This window comes from Pristiophorus japonicus, chromosome 4 (genome assembly GCF_044704955.1).
Source record: "Pristiophorus japonicus isolate sPriJap1 chromosome 4, sPriJap1.hap1, whole genome shotgun sequence".
Taxonomy (NCBI): domain Eukaryota; kingdom Metazoa; phylum Chordata; class Chondrichthyes; family Pristiophoridae; genus Pristiophorus; species Pristiophorus japonicus.
In genome coordinates, this window is record NC_091980.1 from 193,758,872 (window position 1) to 193,774,523 (window position 15,652).

The 15,652-nt window shown below is 48.7% G+C and overlaps 1 protein-coding gene across 1 annotated transcript in view; it reads left to right on the top strand.

Moving 5' to 3' along the window:
* Window positions 1–2,281: 2,281 nt before the first annotated feature.
* Window positions 2,282–15,652, top strand: part of fsip1 (fibrous sheath interacting protein 1) — an 816,866-nt gene continuing 803,495 nt past the window's right edge. The window contains exons 1-2 of the mRNA XM_070877889.1: window positions 2,282–2,560; window positions 11,410–11,508. Coding sequence (XP_070733990.1) covers window positions 2,282–2,560; window positions 11,410–11,508 — 378 coding nt within the window. The remainder of the gene's footprint in view (window positions 2,561–11,409; window positions 11,509–15,652) is intronic.

Below are 15,652 nucleotides of genomic sequence, written 5' to 3' on the forward strand. Positions count from 1 at the left end.
AAGGGACCGAGTGCAATGTATCCAAGTTTGCTGATGATACAAAGCTAAGTGGAAAGGTAAGATGTGAGGAGGATGCAATGAGCCTGCAAAGGGATATAGACAGGTTAAGTTAGTGGGCAATAAGGTGGCAGATGGAGTATAATGTGGGGAAATGTGAGGTTATTCACTTTGGTAGGAAGAATAGAAAAACAGAATATTTTTTAAATGGTGAGAAACTATTAAATGTTGGTATTCTGAGAGATTTAGGTGCCCTCATACAAGAAAAAGAAAGTTAACATGTAGCTACAGCAAGCAATTAGGAAGGCAAATGGCATGTTATCCTTTATTGCTAGAGGGATACAAAATTGGCTAAGTGACAGGAAACAGAGAGTCGTGGTGAACGGTTGTTTTTTGTACTGGAGGAAGGTATACAGTGGTGTTTCCCAGAGGTTGGTACGAGGACCACTGCTTTTCTTGATATATATTAATGATTTGGACTTAGGTGTACAGGGCACTATTTCAAAATTTGTGGATGACACAAAACTTGGAAGTATAGTGAACAGTGATGAGGATAGGGATAGACTTCAAGAGGACATAAACAGGCTGGTGGAATGGGCGGAAAAGTGGCAGATGAAGTTTAACGCAGAAAAGTGTGAAGTGATACATTTTGGTAGGATGAACGAGGAGAGGCAATATAAACTAAAAGGTACAATTCTAGAGCAGGTGCAGGAACACCTGGGGGTGTATGTGCACAAATCATTGAAGGTGGCAGGACAGGTTGAGAAAGCGGTTAAAAAAGCATGCGTAATCCTGGGCTTTATAAATAGAGGCATAGAGTACAAAAGCAAGGAAGTTATGATGAATCTTTATAAAACACTGGTTCAGCTAAAACTGGAGTATTGTGTCCCATTTTGGGATAGATGTGAAGGCTTTAGAGAGGGTGCAGAAAAGATTTAGAAGAATGGTTCCAGGGATGAGTGTTGTATATGTATAACATAAGTATATACCCTGTACACATCAATGTACAGTTACATAAGACCACTGGATGTATCATCACACTGTATACACTATGCCTGTACCACCAGAGAGTGCAGCTGGTGGAGACCTAGGAGTCACCTGTACATGACAGGTAACCAAGTCTAAATGGGGGCTCACCATACTGTACCCTCACTCAGGAGCTGCAATAAATGGACTAAGGTCACAACAGTTCAAATACAATACCTTATCTCGTGGAGTCATTACTAGAGTGCTTACAGACACAATAACTGGCGACGAGATTACGAATTTCCACATGAAAAATGGCTAACTTTGGCAACTTTCAACAATTCATCGATGGGGAAGATTGGGAGGCCTTTGTGGAAAGGCTCAAACACTTTTTCATTGCGAACGACCTGGCGGGAGACACACCGACCTCGCTGGCTGATAAGCGCAGAGCTATCCTGCTCAGCAGTTGTGGACCCACCGTTTATGGCCTTGTCAGGAACTTGCTAGCCCCAGAGAAGACAACAACCAAAACGTATGCGGAGCTCATAACGATGATACAGGAATAGCTCAAACCTAAAGAGAGCATCCTCACAGCCAGACACCAGTTCTATACACATCGGCGGCCCGAAGGCCAAGAAATCGCAAAATATGCTGCAGACCTCAGACGATTGGCTGCACCGTGTGATTTAGGCGACCACCTCACCGAAGCGCAGCGGGACATCTTCGTTATTGGAATCGGCCACGCGGGCCTTCTCCACAGGCTATTTTCTGCGGACACCACGGTCACCCTGCAGAAAGCAATTAACGTCAGCCAGGCGTTCATGGCCTCGGCCTATGATTCCAAGTGGATGATGACTCACCCCCAGGCAAGTACTGTGAACCGACTGGCACTTTTCAGAGGCAAGGCTGCTGCAAGCGAGCTATCCCAGGGTAGAGAGAACAGAAACCCGAGTCTCGCAACCCTGAGTCTGCCACATGGTGGTGCTGCTACAAAGACTATACTTGCAAAGGCTGTAACACGAAAGGCCACCTCCAGCGAATGTGCAAGAGAAATCTTACTTACCGAGTCGTTGAAAAGTTGGTCGATCATCTGGACTCCAGCGCTGATGAAGAGGAAGAGAGAGTCCAGGAGGCAGCTCAGCCCCATGAAGAGATGTACGGAGTGTTTGCCTGTTCCACCGAGAGTTCTCCGTTGAAAATGGAAGTTGAAATCAATGGTGTTCCAGTCTCGATGGAGGTCAACACAGGGGCGAGCTAATCGCTGATGAATTAGGCGGCCTTTGAGAAACTCTGGGACAGTCCAAGCGAAAGACCAAAAATGATCCTGATCCAAGTGAAGCTGCTCACCTACACAAACGACACCATCCCAGTTGTTGGCAGCGTGGATGTCCAGGTGTCCCATGACAGAGCGATGCACAATTTACCTTTGTGGATCGTTGCTGGTGATGGTCCAACGCTGCTAGGAAGAAGATGGATGAAACAAATCCAAATCTGTTGGAGCCGGGAAAACCTCCAAGGCCCGGTGATTGACGTCCTATGCAGCCCCAAATTTGGATCCAGCACAACACTTGAAAATCCAACCGTCCAACTCGACTGCGTGGAGACGAACCAGACCGCTCAACCCAATTGCGAGATGATCCAGCCCAAATGCCCGACCTCACCTTCCAGGCTCCAGTGGCAGGACTCCAGAGGAAGAAAATTGGCGCAGAAGGTAACTTCCCTGTTTCCGTGGCAGAACCTAGGGAGAAAAGGATCACCGCAGCCTCCCTCGTGGAGGGAAAGAAGATAGCGCCCGCACCACGAGGTGAAGCGCCTGAAGTAAAGATGGCGGCGGCCAGACCACAAGGAGCAGAATTGAGGGAGCAACACGTGATGCCGAGGAGCGAACCGGATTGGGGTAAAGATTGCAAGGCCCTCTTAAAGGAGTACGGCAACCCATCACAATTAAAGGGACAGTTCCATTCTCTGTACAGCAATGCCGATAATACACATGTAAAAGATGGAATTGAGAAATGCAAGTATGTAAATGTAACTTTGTACAGCGATGCCGGTAGTACACATGGAAAAGATGTAATTGACAAATGCGAATATGTAAATGCAACTAACAGTGTCGAGTCGGGTGATTGTGGTCGGAGCCAATGTACTATGACTGTAAATGAAGAGATGATGTGCGATGCTGGGTTCTACATGTATGCCAACAAAGCCAAGGGCAACCTCCCGTCGGAAGCACCCAGGTCCAGCGGGCTACCCGATCATGTAGCCTGCGTCTCCAGAACCAATGTAATGCCCCTGGGAGCGTGGCCACATACAGAGGGAGCATACCTACTGCAGGGCCAGCGATGAGTGGATGGCAAAAGTACCACCACAGGTACCCTGTCCCAGATCGGCTCGACCTCTCTGGTCACCAGGGCCAGTACCGTGAGCAAGAGGCTAGCACCCTCCAGCCCTCTCAATGGGACCTGGGATGACCAGGCTCCCACTACCACTGAAGGGCAGCAGGGAGACACTGCAGCCCTCAAAGGAGGACAGGGAGGCCACACATTCCTGTGGCTCTGCCCACCACTAGGCAACGGCAAAGGCCTTGAGACTTAGCCAGATGAGCGATCCGAGGCCACCCAGCTGGCAGGGGGCCCAGCGCCGGCCATCAGACAACCTGGATATGGTCCGGTTACTCTGGAACTAGCATCCTCACCCACCTGCACCTACACCCCAGGGGCAAGACTGTGATACCACGTATTTTACATTTTACCTGTAAAATGTACTTGTTCCACTATTGCTAAACCCAAACAGTGATGTAACTAATCCTATTTCTTTTTTTTGGTTCTTCCCTTCTGTACATATATGCACATGCAGGTGTTGAGTCACACACATGGTCTATATATGGGGGGGGGGGGTGGGGGGGGGGAATGGATGTATGTAGCCATGGACACATGGATCACACCCAGAACCCACTCAACCCCCACTGCAACCTCCAGCCGTCCACTGCTGACCATTTCCCAATGTCATGGCAATAAGGACTTGGGGGTCTACAGGGAGAGAGTCAAGCCAAAGCACAGACTAGGTGCAAGGGCTTTGGGCACTCAAGTCTAGGGCTAGAGCACACAGTGAAAAGGCTAGTGGCATAAGACTTAGGGGGGAATGATGTTGTGTATGTATAACATAAGTATATACTCTGTACACTCAATGTACAGTTACATAAGACCACTGGATGTATCTTCACACTGTATACACTATGCCTGTACCACCAGAGGGTGCAAATGGTGGAGACCTAGGGGTCACCTGTACACTATAGGTAAGCAAGTATAAAAGGGAGCTCACCATACTGTACCCTCACTCAGGAGCTGTAATAAATGGACTAAGGTCACAACAGTTCAAGTACAATACCTTATCTTGTGAAGCCATTACTAGAGTGCTTACAGACACAATAATGAGGGACTTTTGTTATGTGGATAGACTGGAGAGGCGAGGGTTGTTCCCCTTAGAGCAGAGAAGGTTGAGAGGAAATTTGATAGAGGTATTCAAAATCATGAGGTGGTTTAGACAGAGTAGATAGAGAAAAACTGTTCCCATTGGCGGAAGGGTCTAGAACCAGAGGACGCAGGTGATTGGCAGAAGATCCAAAGGCTGACATGAGGAAAATGTTTTTTATGCAGCGAGTGGAGATGATCTGGAATGCACAGCCTGAAAGGGTGGTGGAGGCAGATTCAATTGTGGCTTTCAAAAGAGAATTAGATAAGTACTTGAAGGAAAATAAATTGCAGGACTATGGAGAAAGGGTGGGGGATTGGAAGTAGCTGAAGTGCTCTTGCAGAGAGTCGGCACGGACTCAGCGGGCCAAATGGTCTGCTATGCTTCTATGATTCTATGGTTGGAGTACAAGAGTAAGGAAGTCTTGGTGCAATTGTACAGGGCTCTGGTGAGACCATACCTGGAGTGCACAGTTTTGGTCTCCTTATTTAAGGAAGGATATACTTGATGTAGAGACTGCAACAAAGGTTCACTAGATTGATTCCTGGGATGAAAGGAATGTCCTATAGGGCAAGATTGAGTAAATTGGGCCTATACTCTCTGGAGTTTAGAAGAATGAGAGGTGATCTCGTTGAAACATATAAGATTCTGAGGGAGATTGACAGGGTAGATGCCGAGAAATTGTTTCCCCTGGCTGGAGAGTCTAGAACTAGGGGGCATAGTCTCTGGATAAAGGGCTGGCCTTTTAAGACTGATATGAGGAGGAATTTCTTCTCTCAGAGGGTTGTGAATCTTTGGAATTCTCTGCCCCAAAGTGCTGTGGATGCTCAGTTGTTGAATACATTTAAAGCTAAAATAGATACATTTTTGGACTCCAGGCGAATCAAGGGATATTGGTATAGGGCAAGAAAGTGGAGGTGACGTTGAAGATCAGCCATGATCTTATTGAATGGTGGAGCAGACTCATGGAGCCGTATGGCCTACTCCTGCTCATAATTCTTATGTTCTTATGTTTAAATGTCAATGCTTCAATGAAGCAACTGGTTAAATCCAGACTGGAAAAATCAGTGCGTTTGTAATCCAACCATGAGATGCTGCATATAAAGTTGTTTTTCTCCAGAATAAATCTAATTTTTGTTTTCTGTATCACTCATTATTGGATTATTACAAATCCTAAAAAAACCATTTAGTAATTCTTGGGATATAAGCATCGCTAGCAAGGCCATCATTTGTTGTCCATTTGTAGGTGCTCTTGAGAAGGTGGTGTTGGTCTTTTTTTGAACCGTTGCAATCCTTGTGGTGAAGATATTCCCACAGTGCTATTATGTAGGAAATTCCAGGATTTTTACCCAGTGATGATGAAGGAACAACAATATATGTCCATGTTGAGATGGTGTGTGAATTGGAGGGGAACTTGGAGGTAATGGTTTTCCAATGTGCCTACTGGCCTTATCTGTTATGTTCAGAATAACTCCACAAGACTGCATTGTAAGCTCAAATTGTTGTGACTTTGGTCTCTTTAATGTGACTCCAGAGTGAGGAAGCAGCATGGTAGATTACCTTTCATATCTGCTTGCCCAGGGTGCACAGATGACACTTAGGTCTCCCACAGGTGTGCCCCCTGGTGGCAAGTCTTACATATTGGTGAGGTTTACATACGTACATAACATCACTCCCCCGCAAAGTCTTATGTACAAGTTATTTACAGGTTGAGGTGATCTGCCGCTCTGCGTTCCCAGGTCGATTGTCTGAGTTGAAGTCCTGGCATGGGTGAGTTGGTCGGATTATTGCTGCACGGCCGCATGGCTGGTCTGATCGGACTGACGGGCATGGTAGGGTCATCCTTGTGGTTGACAGCGAGGTCGATTGTATTACTGGACTGCTAGGGGCCAGGTCCTTTCACAGTGCTTCCTGGTTATCTGTAGTTCGCAGCTTGGTCTGGTCCAAATGCTTTCTGCGTTTGCCCATTACGTGGTTTCACAACAAACACTCGATTTTCATCACAAACACTCCATTCCCCTCTTTGGCTAATACAGTGCTAGCAGCCCATCTGGGGCCTAGAACATGGTCTACATAATTGATTCTGATGTCGCGTGGAGGAGCAGTGCTATCATGGTACATTCTCTGCTGATAGCATACGGAAGGCTCGGTTCTGAGTGATTCTGTCCGGTGACTGCGTAGCACCCGGGATAGCCGTGACATGTGTGGTGCTTGGCTTTATGATTTGGGCTGCCCGCTCCGGACTATTGTCGCTGACCCCAAAGTCTGGCGAGCCAAGGATTGCCAGACTTTCAGTAGTGGCAGGAGGCCGTGTGGTCCCCGTGGATCCTGGGCCATGGTATGGAGGCCCTGGACCACCGACTGTGCATAGCTTCCCTGTCTTTCTTTGCAACGTTGTAGGGTTGCCCCATAGGGGCCAATCTGATGGGATGAGTAATTTGTCTTTGCGACGGATAAGCTGCAACATCCCGTCTAACGGTTCGCCGTTAGCAGACGGTAACATGGGATCCTGGCTGTTCCAGGTCCTAAACTGGGGAACCGTTATGGTTGACCCCTCGCTCTCTAGCACTTCCTTAATAACGAGTAGGTCTGCGAGCTGCGCCGTTTCCATCCCGGTGGTGGACAACGGTAGCCAACTGAGAGCATCAGCGCCATTCTCAGTGTCTGGCCCATGGCGGATCATGTTACAGTGCACAGACACTTAGACATATTCAAAACAAAGCATTGATAATCGTGCCTCTGAACTCCAAAAACTGTGAGAATGGCAGCTTGTCTGACTTGAGCAAATATTGGGACACTCTTTGGTATGTCTCTTTTGTCCTGTGAATGCAGGCTATAGCCTTGGTTAACTTATTGGATACATGTATAACCAGTTGGCGCTCGTCTGCTACTTGAGCTTGCTGTGCAACATGCGCGACCCCGTGTGATAACACATCACTTGCTACAAATACTTTGTTAGATACATATACAATTGGTTGGGGTTCGCCCGCTACTTTGGCTTGTTGTACAACATGCCCGACCCCGTGTGGTAACACATCACTTGCTACAAGTACTTTGTCAGATACATATACGACTGGTTAGTGTTCACCCGCTACTTTGGCTTGTGGTAAGGTGCCCCCGACCCCATATGATAATGCATCCTTGGCCGCGAAAGAGCGCTCACATGGGTTACACAGTGCAAACAACTTATTGGAACGTGGTGGATTCCTGGCCTTCTCAGCTGCCGCCCCTTTACCTTTGCCCCAAACCTAGTCATTTTCTTTGTTGAGCAACGCATGCCTCTGTTTCGTTGCGGCGACATCCCGTGGACTGGACGCTCTCTCATCCCGTGGTCTGGACGCACTTACTTCCTGTGGTCTGGACGCACTCTCGTCTCGTGGTCTGGATGCTCTTTCATTCCGTGGTCTGGATGCTCTCTCGTCCCATGGTCTGGACGCACTTTCGTCCCGTGGTCTGGATGCACCTTCGTCCCATGAGCTGGACGCACTCTCGTCCGTGTCCGTGATGCTGACTGCCGCGATCTTCCTCCCCAGGGATTTTGCCTCTGGCATCAGGAAGACGCATTCGGATCATTTCGGCTGGAGTCCCACTCTGCTTGGTCGACCTGGAGCCTCTTCCATCGTCGCGTAGAGGTCGTCGGCTTTGGGTGGTGGGGTACCGCACCTGTGTCGCTCATCGGTTGATGTTTACCTCCTCGTGGTCGTGATGAGCGGCCTGTGCCTCGGGGATCTGCTAATGGATCTGCACTTTGATGCCTGGTTCAGCTGAAGGTGGGGGCTTACTCAGCCTTTGTGCAAAGTAGATGTCGTTCGCCGGAGAAGGTACACAGCGGTCTTCCCAGTTCCATTGAATCTTCCCCATCCACCTTCTGGCCCATCACCTGAAACAATCCACAGTGGTAAATCGTGCACTGCTCCCTCATGGGATATTCTTAAGTCCGCACTACCAATAACAGGTATCAGTTCCTTGGTGTAAATGTGCAGTTTTGCCTGAATCGGGATCAGCTTGGGTAGTTGTGCTCTGTCGTCCCACAGCCTCTCGAATGCCTTCGGCTCATTATTGATTGACTCGCCCCCATGTCCAATTCCATGGAGACTGGAGTGCTGTTGAGTTTAACTTTTAATATTATAGGAGGGCTTTTGGTGGTCAAGTTGTGTATCTCATATACTTCCTCTTCATCCTCAGGTTGAGTTGCCTCTCCTGCTTGTTCAGTGTGATCCTTGCTGGATCGGCCGTCCTCTCCTGACTCTGCCACGTGGTGAGTCACAGGTCGTTTGCACATTCGCTGGAGGTGCCCCATTGTTCCACAGCCCTTGCACACATTGATGGGCTCTATGACTGCCCCCGCAGCGCCAACATGGTGTTAATGGATACGTATTCACACCCCATGATGGATTCTGAGTCACCCTAGGCCTAGGTCTGGCCTCAGCGGTCGTGTAGGCCCTGCCATGTACAGTTCTGCCTGTTGAAAGCATTATTTTATGCACAGTACTTTCCGGTGAGCTTCGATTCTGTGAAGATATCTGTTTCGTGTTGTCGATCGTGGATATGAAAGCCTGGGCTATCTGATGGCCTTGCTCAGATCTCGGGATTCGGCAGACAGCAGTTTGCGAAGAATGACCTCGTGGCCGATTCCAAGCATGAAAAAGTCCCGCAACATTTCCCCCAAAGATCCGGCAAATTCTCACTGTCCCGCAAGGTGTCTTAGGTCGGCGACAAAGCTCGCCACGTTCTGGCACTCGGAGCGATGGTGTGTGTAAAAGCAATACCTGGCCATTAAGATGCTCTCCTTCGGCTTGAGGTGTTCCAGAACCAGCATGCACAGCTCTGTGTAAGTCTTGTCCGTTGGTTTGTCCAGTGCCAGCAGATTTTTGAGGAGGCCATATATCGAAGGCCCACATATGGTGAGGAGAATCGCCCTGCGCTTGACCGCCATCTCTGCCTTGTCCAGTTCGTTGGCCACGAAGTACTGCTCGAGACGCTCAACAAAGGCTTCCCAATCATCACCCTCAACAAATCTCTCAAGAATACTAATGGCAGCCATTACCGCGTGAAAGTTCGTGATCCGTTACTCGTCGCCAATTGTTATGTTCAGAATAACTCCACAAGACTGTATTGCAAGCTTAAACTGTTGTGACCTTGGTCTCTTTAATGTGACTTCAGAGTGAGGAAGCAGCATGGTAAATTACCTTTTCTACCTGCTTGCCCAGGGTGCACAGGTGACCCTTAGGTCTCCCACAGGTGTGCCCCCTGGTGGCAAGTCTTACATATTGGTGAGGTTTACATAAATACATAACATTATCCTTCTCGCTGATGGAGGTCGTGGATTTGGGAGGTGTTGTAAGGTGGAGTATTTAATATGAGATAAAAATTTGCACAGCTTGGATGAGAAGTGAAAGTTACTCCGCAGGCTTATACTGAGCTAAATTACTTATGTTCATGCAAAATGTTTTTAATTTTAAAAAAATTATGATGTAAATGGTCAACTCAATGAAGTAAATGTCGCAAACATGCAACAAGAGCTAGACAAGATCCAGGCTTCAGCTAATGTGACAAGTAACATTCACGCTATATAAGTGCCTGGCAATGACCATCTCCAACAAGAGAAAGCCTAACCACCTCCTCTTGACATTCAATTGTATTACCATCTCCAAGTCCTCTATTATCAACACCCTCAGGGTCACCACTGACTAGAAGCTCAACTGGAACAGCCAAATAAATGCTGTCGAGACTAGAACAGGTTAGAGGATGGGTACTTTGCTGTGAGTGAATCACCTCCTGACTACCCAAAGTCTCTCCTACTATCAACAAGGCACGTCAGGAGTGTGATGGAATACTCTCCACTTGCCTGGATGGGTGAAGCTGCAACAACACTCAAGAAGCTTGACACCATCCAGGAAAAGCAAACAGCTTGATTACACCCCATCCACTAGCTTAAATATTTACTTCCTCCACCACCTACGTACTGTGGCTGCAGTGTGTACCATCTACAAGATGCTCTGCAGCAGTTCGACAAGGCTTCTTCGGCAGCACCTCCCAAACCTGCAACCTCTACCAGCTAGAAGGACAAGTGAAGCAGGTGCATAAGAACACCAAAACCTACATGTTCCTCTCCCAGTCATACACCATCCTGACTCTGACATATCTTGTCATTACCAGTGCAAGTAAAGATACAGCTTGTGGCCTTTCTCTTCATTGAGCTACAACAACAATCTGCACTTATACAACACGTTTAACATAGAAAATATCCAAAGGATTTCACAGTGAGCTTGAAAATGAATGTTAAACCACTGAGAGAGATTAAGAGGGGAGTTCAAAAATTTGGTTGAAAAGATAGATTTTGAGAAGTTAAAAAAAATGGATAATGAGCTGGAGAGGTCAAAGGCTGTGGGTAGGGAGTTCCCAAGATAGGGCCGTGGTGGTTCTGTCTTCAGGGGGATGGATTAAAGGCAGAGGACTGCAGGCTGCTGGAGGGGATGTAAAGCTGGAGGCGATTGTAGAGATAGGTGGGGTGAGGCAAGACGATGGAAGCATTTGAAGATATGCTTTACAAGGTATAATATTTTGTTGGGAACAGGAAATGTATGAAGCAAAAATTAAGAACTAGAATTTTAACAGCCGCCACACTATCATCTTCAGTTACTGACCAATATGGGGAATTGTTTAGAGCAACATTGATCATAAAAGAGTTTAACATTCACAAACTCACTGAAGCATGCTTATTCTTAACAGCGAAGAACATCAAAATAAGTGGGATTTTAAAATTGGAATCAGTGAGACTTGATGAGTATGTTTGGAGCTGCAGCCAGTGATAATGTTTGAAGCAACATCTAGTGGTGATGGAGCAGCCAGTGGTGATGTTTGGAGCTGCTGCCAGTGCTGATGTTTGAAGCTGTTGCCAGTGGTGATGTTTGGAGCTGCTGCCAGTGGTGATGTTTGCAGCAGCCAGTGAGCTCAGTGCATCCTCTGGACCAATAGCACAAAACAACAAATAAAGTTGCCGTTGCTTTGAATAGCAACCACATCCGGGAGCTGAGCGTCTTTGGCAGCCGGAGCGCCGCTTCACTCAGCCGCTTGGTAACTGGTTTTTGTTCTTAAATTGTTGCTGAGGTTGTGTCCGCGGCCCGAATGGTTTGAGAGAGCCTGCGACCAGGTTTGGTGTGAGGGATAAAATGAGGCTCCGACCCTCGGCCCGCCGCAGCAGCGTCTCCAAGAGCCGTTGCTATGGCAGCGCCGGCACTCACTGCCCGTGTACACTGCTCACACTGGGTGTGCTCGTTGCCCGTGCTCACTGCCCGTGTACACTGCTCACACTGGGTATGCTCACTGCCCCTGTACACTGCTCACACTGGGTGTGCTCGCTGCCCGTGTACACTGCTCACAGTGGGTGTGCTCGCTGCCCGTGTACACTGCTCACACTGGGTGTGCTCGCTGCCCGTGTACACTGTGCTCACTGCCCATGTACACTGTTTGTAAAGTCCTGTCCCTGCAGTACAGACTCACACGAGGCACATGCTGAAGTCAAGGTCACTCAGGACCTGCACCTTTATTACACAGCTCTCGAATGCCTCACTTGCCCGAGACCTGTCGTTATATACCTGTCTGGGACAGGTATCCAGTGTCTCCTGCAAGTGCAACCCTGGTGGTGAGGTAAGCTTGTGGTTACAGGTCATCTCTAGTTACAGTCATGTACAGTAGTGTGAGATACATGACATCACCCTCCCCCAAGGTCTCACTGTCTTTATAGGTTCAGTCTATCAGGTGGTCTACGCTCTTGCGTGGAGCGTCTTAGTTGTGGTTCAGTTGTTTGCCTTGATGCCTGTTTTTCTTTCGGTGTGATTGCTGATATCTCGCCTGGGCTGTCTATTTCGTTCAGTATGATTGTTGGTGTCTCGCCTGGGCTGTCTGTGGGATTTCCCTTTCCTCAGGTTGTTCCCTCTGTCTGTCCACCAGGTGTGGTGTGAGTTCCATATTGTAGTCTGCCTCTGGTTCAGCAGTGTTGTTGGTAAATCTATTTTTGACTTGGTCTACATGCCTCCGGCAGGTTTGGCCATTGTCCATTTGTACCATCAGTAGCCTGTTTCCTTCCTTGCCTGTTACTGTCCCTGCAAGCCATTTGGGACCCCTGCCATAGTTTAGCACAAACACTTTGTCCCCTATCTCATTCCACCTCTCCCTCGAATTTCGATCATGGTACTCGGTTAGCTTACGGCGCTTTGCCTCAACGATTTCTGGGAGGATTAATGAGAGCCTTGTCTTTAAGGTCCGTTTCATCAATAGTTGCGCGGGGGGAACTCCGGTCAATGAATGCGAACGAGATCTGTATGTCAGCAGCAGTTGCGACAGGCGGCCCTGCAGCGTGGGACCTTGGATTTTGAGCATGCCTTGTTTAATGATCTGCACTGCTCGCTCCGCCTGGCCGTTGGAGGCCGGCTTGAACAGTGCCGTCTTAACGTGATTTATGCCGTGGTCACTCATAAAATCTTGAAATTCTGCGCTGGTGAAGCACGGACCATTATCACTGACCAATATGTCAGGAATTCCGTGCGTTGCGAACATGGTTCCAAGGCTCTCCACAGTGGTGGAGGTGGTGCTCGAGTTTAAAATGGTGCATTCGATCCACTTTGAAAATGCACCTACAACTACGAGGAACATTTTGCCCATGAATGGGCCCGCATAGTCTATGTGCACCCGCGACCACGGTTTGGTGGGCCAGGGGCTCAGTGGGCCTCCCTGGGGGCATTACTGAGTTGGGCACAAATGGTGCACCGTCGGACGCAGAGCTCCAAGTCCGCGTCAATGCCAGGCCAGCAGACATGGGATCTGGCTATGGCCTTCATGAGAACGATCCCCGGGTGCTCGCGGTGGAGCTCCCGGACAAATGCCGCTTTGCCTCGCTGGTCGTCCAGGCTCTGATTTGGCGAGCCGTCATGGGCGAACCTGTGGACTCAAAGGCATTGATTGCCATGACTATCTCACAGTCCTGTTCGTCAGACCTTTCCATGGTCGCCAGGGGTAGCCTGCTAAGCGCGTTGGCACAGTTGTCTGTGCCTGGTCTGTGCCAAATAAGTCCTCCGCTCTGGGCAGCAGGTACTGGTCCTGTAGGGAGACTCTGTTTATGGTAGATTTGTAGTCCCCACAGATTCGTACAGATCCATCAGGCTTCATGACTGGGACGATGGGATTTGCCCAGTCGCTAAATTTCATGGGTGAGATAATGCCTTCCCGCAGAAGCCTGTCCAGTTTATGTTCAATTTTTTCCCTCATCACATAGGGCACAGCTCTAGCCTTGTGATGGACCGGTCTAGCATCCTGTGTGATGTAGATTTTGACTTTGGCCCCTTTGAAAGTGCCCACACCTGGCTGAAAGAGATGTTCAAATCGACTTAGAACTGTTGAGCAGGAGGTTCCTCTGACGACATGGCGTGAACATCATCCCATTTCCAGTTTAATTTTGCCAGCCAGCTTCTCCCCAGCAGTTCTGGGAGATCTCCAGGGACAATCCACAGGGGAAGTCTGTTCACCGTCCCGTTGTGTGTGACTGAGAGCATGGCGCTGCCAAGGACTGTGACGATTTCTTTGGTATAGGTCCTTAGTTTGGTGTCGACCCTTGTGAGTTTTGGTCTATCTCTTTTGTGCGGCCACAGCTGTTCAAATTGTTGAGCGCTCATGAGAGATTGACTCGCTCCCGTATCCAGCTCCATGTTGACGGGTATCCCGTTGAGTAGAACCCTCATCATTATTGGAGGCGTCTTGTTGTAAGAGCAGTGGCCATTGATCGTGTTAACCCGCTGTACCTCGGTGTCCCGGGTACTGTCTCTACCGTCTTCTGGTCCACTTTCCGACCCCTCTGATTCGTATACCAGCTGAGCTGCTGTTTTTCTGCACATGTGGGCCAGATGCCCTTTATAGTCGCAATTTCTGCAAACAGCATGCTGAAATCGACACCCTCTTGATGAGTGCCTTCCCCCACATCTCCAGCACAGACCGCTTCCATTGTTTCCAAAGGATGAGCTGCGTCTGGCTGATCTCTCTTGAGCTTCTCTCAATTTTTAGTTGATTGCTCGCATTGTGGGTTGATGAGGTGTGAACGGCCATTCATGTGGCCCTTGATGGCTTCTGGTGCCACTGCCTGCTGTTGAGGGCCTGCTCTCCTGCCTTTGTCTGTGTGTGGGGATAGCGGCTTGTTTCACGCTGTGAACCCCTTGTTCAGATGTTTCATTAGTTGTCGTACCCGCAGTGTAGATCAACCTCGTTTCTTCTTCTCCTGCCAAGAATGTTTGTGCAACCAGTGCTGCTGCCTCTAGGGTCAAGTTCTTGGTCTCTATGAGCTTTCGGAATATGCCTGCATGGCCTATTACTTCAATAAAAAAGTCTCTCAGTACTTCTATCCTTAGTTCATCGAAGAACTCACATAAGCTAGCCAACCTCCGAAGTTCCGCCACGAAGTCGGGTATGCTCTGGCCCACACAGCGTCTGTAGTTGTAGAACCTGTGTCTCGCCATGTGTAGGCTGCTCACTGGCTTCAGGTGGTCTCTTACCAGTGTGCTCAACTCTTCACACGACTTGCTTGCTAGTTTCTCGGGTGCCAGCAGGTCCTTCATTAAGGCGTATGTTTTCAAGCCACAGCTGGTCAAGAGATGGGCTCTTCTCTTGTCTGCCTTATCATCGCCTAACCAGTCTTTGGTTACGAAGCTTTGCTGGAGCCTTTCTATAAAGTCCTCCCAATTATCTCCAGCATTGTATTTTTCATCTGAGCCGTTGGTCGCCATTCTGTGGATTCTGTAATCCCGTAACTCGTCGCCACTGTAAAGTCCTGTCCCTGCAGTACAGACTCACACGAGACACATGCCGAAGTCAAGGTCACTCAGGACCTGCACCTTTATTACACAGCTCTCGATGCCTCACTTGCCTGAGACCTGTCCTTATATACCTGTCTGGGACAGGTATCCAGTGTCTCTTGCAAGCGCATCCCTGGTGGTAAGGTAAGCTTGTGGTTACAGGTCATCTCTGGTTACAGTCATGTATAGCATGGTAAGATACAGTTATGTACAGTAGTGTGGGATACATGACACTGTTCACATTGGGTTTGCTCACTGCCCGTGTACACTGCTCACACTGGGTGTGCTTGCTGCCCGTGTAAACTGTGCTCGCTGCCCGTGTACACTGCTCACACTGGGTGTGCTTGCTGCCCGTGTAAACTGTGCTCGCTGCCCGTGTA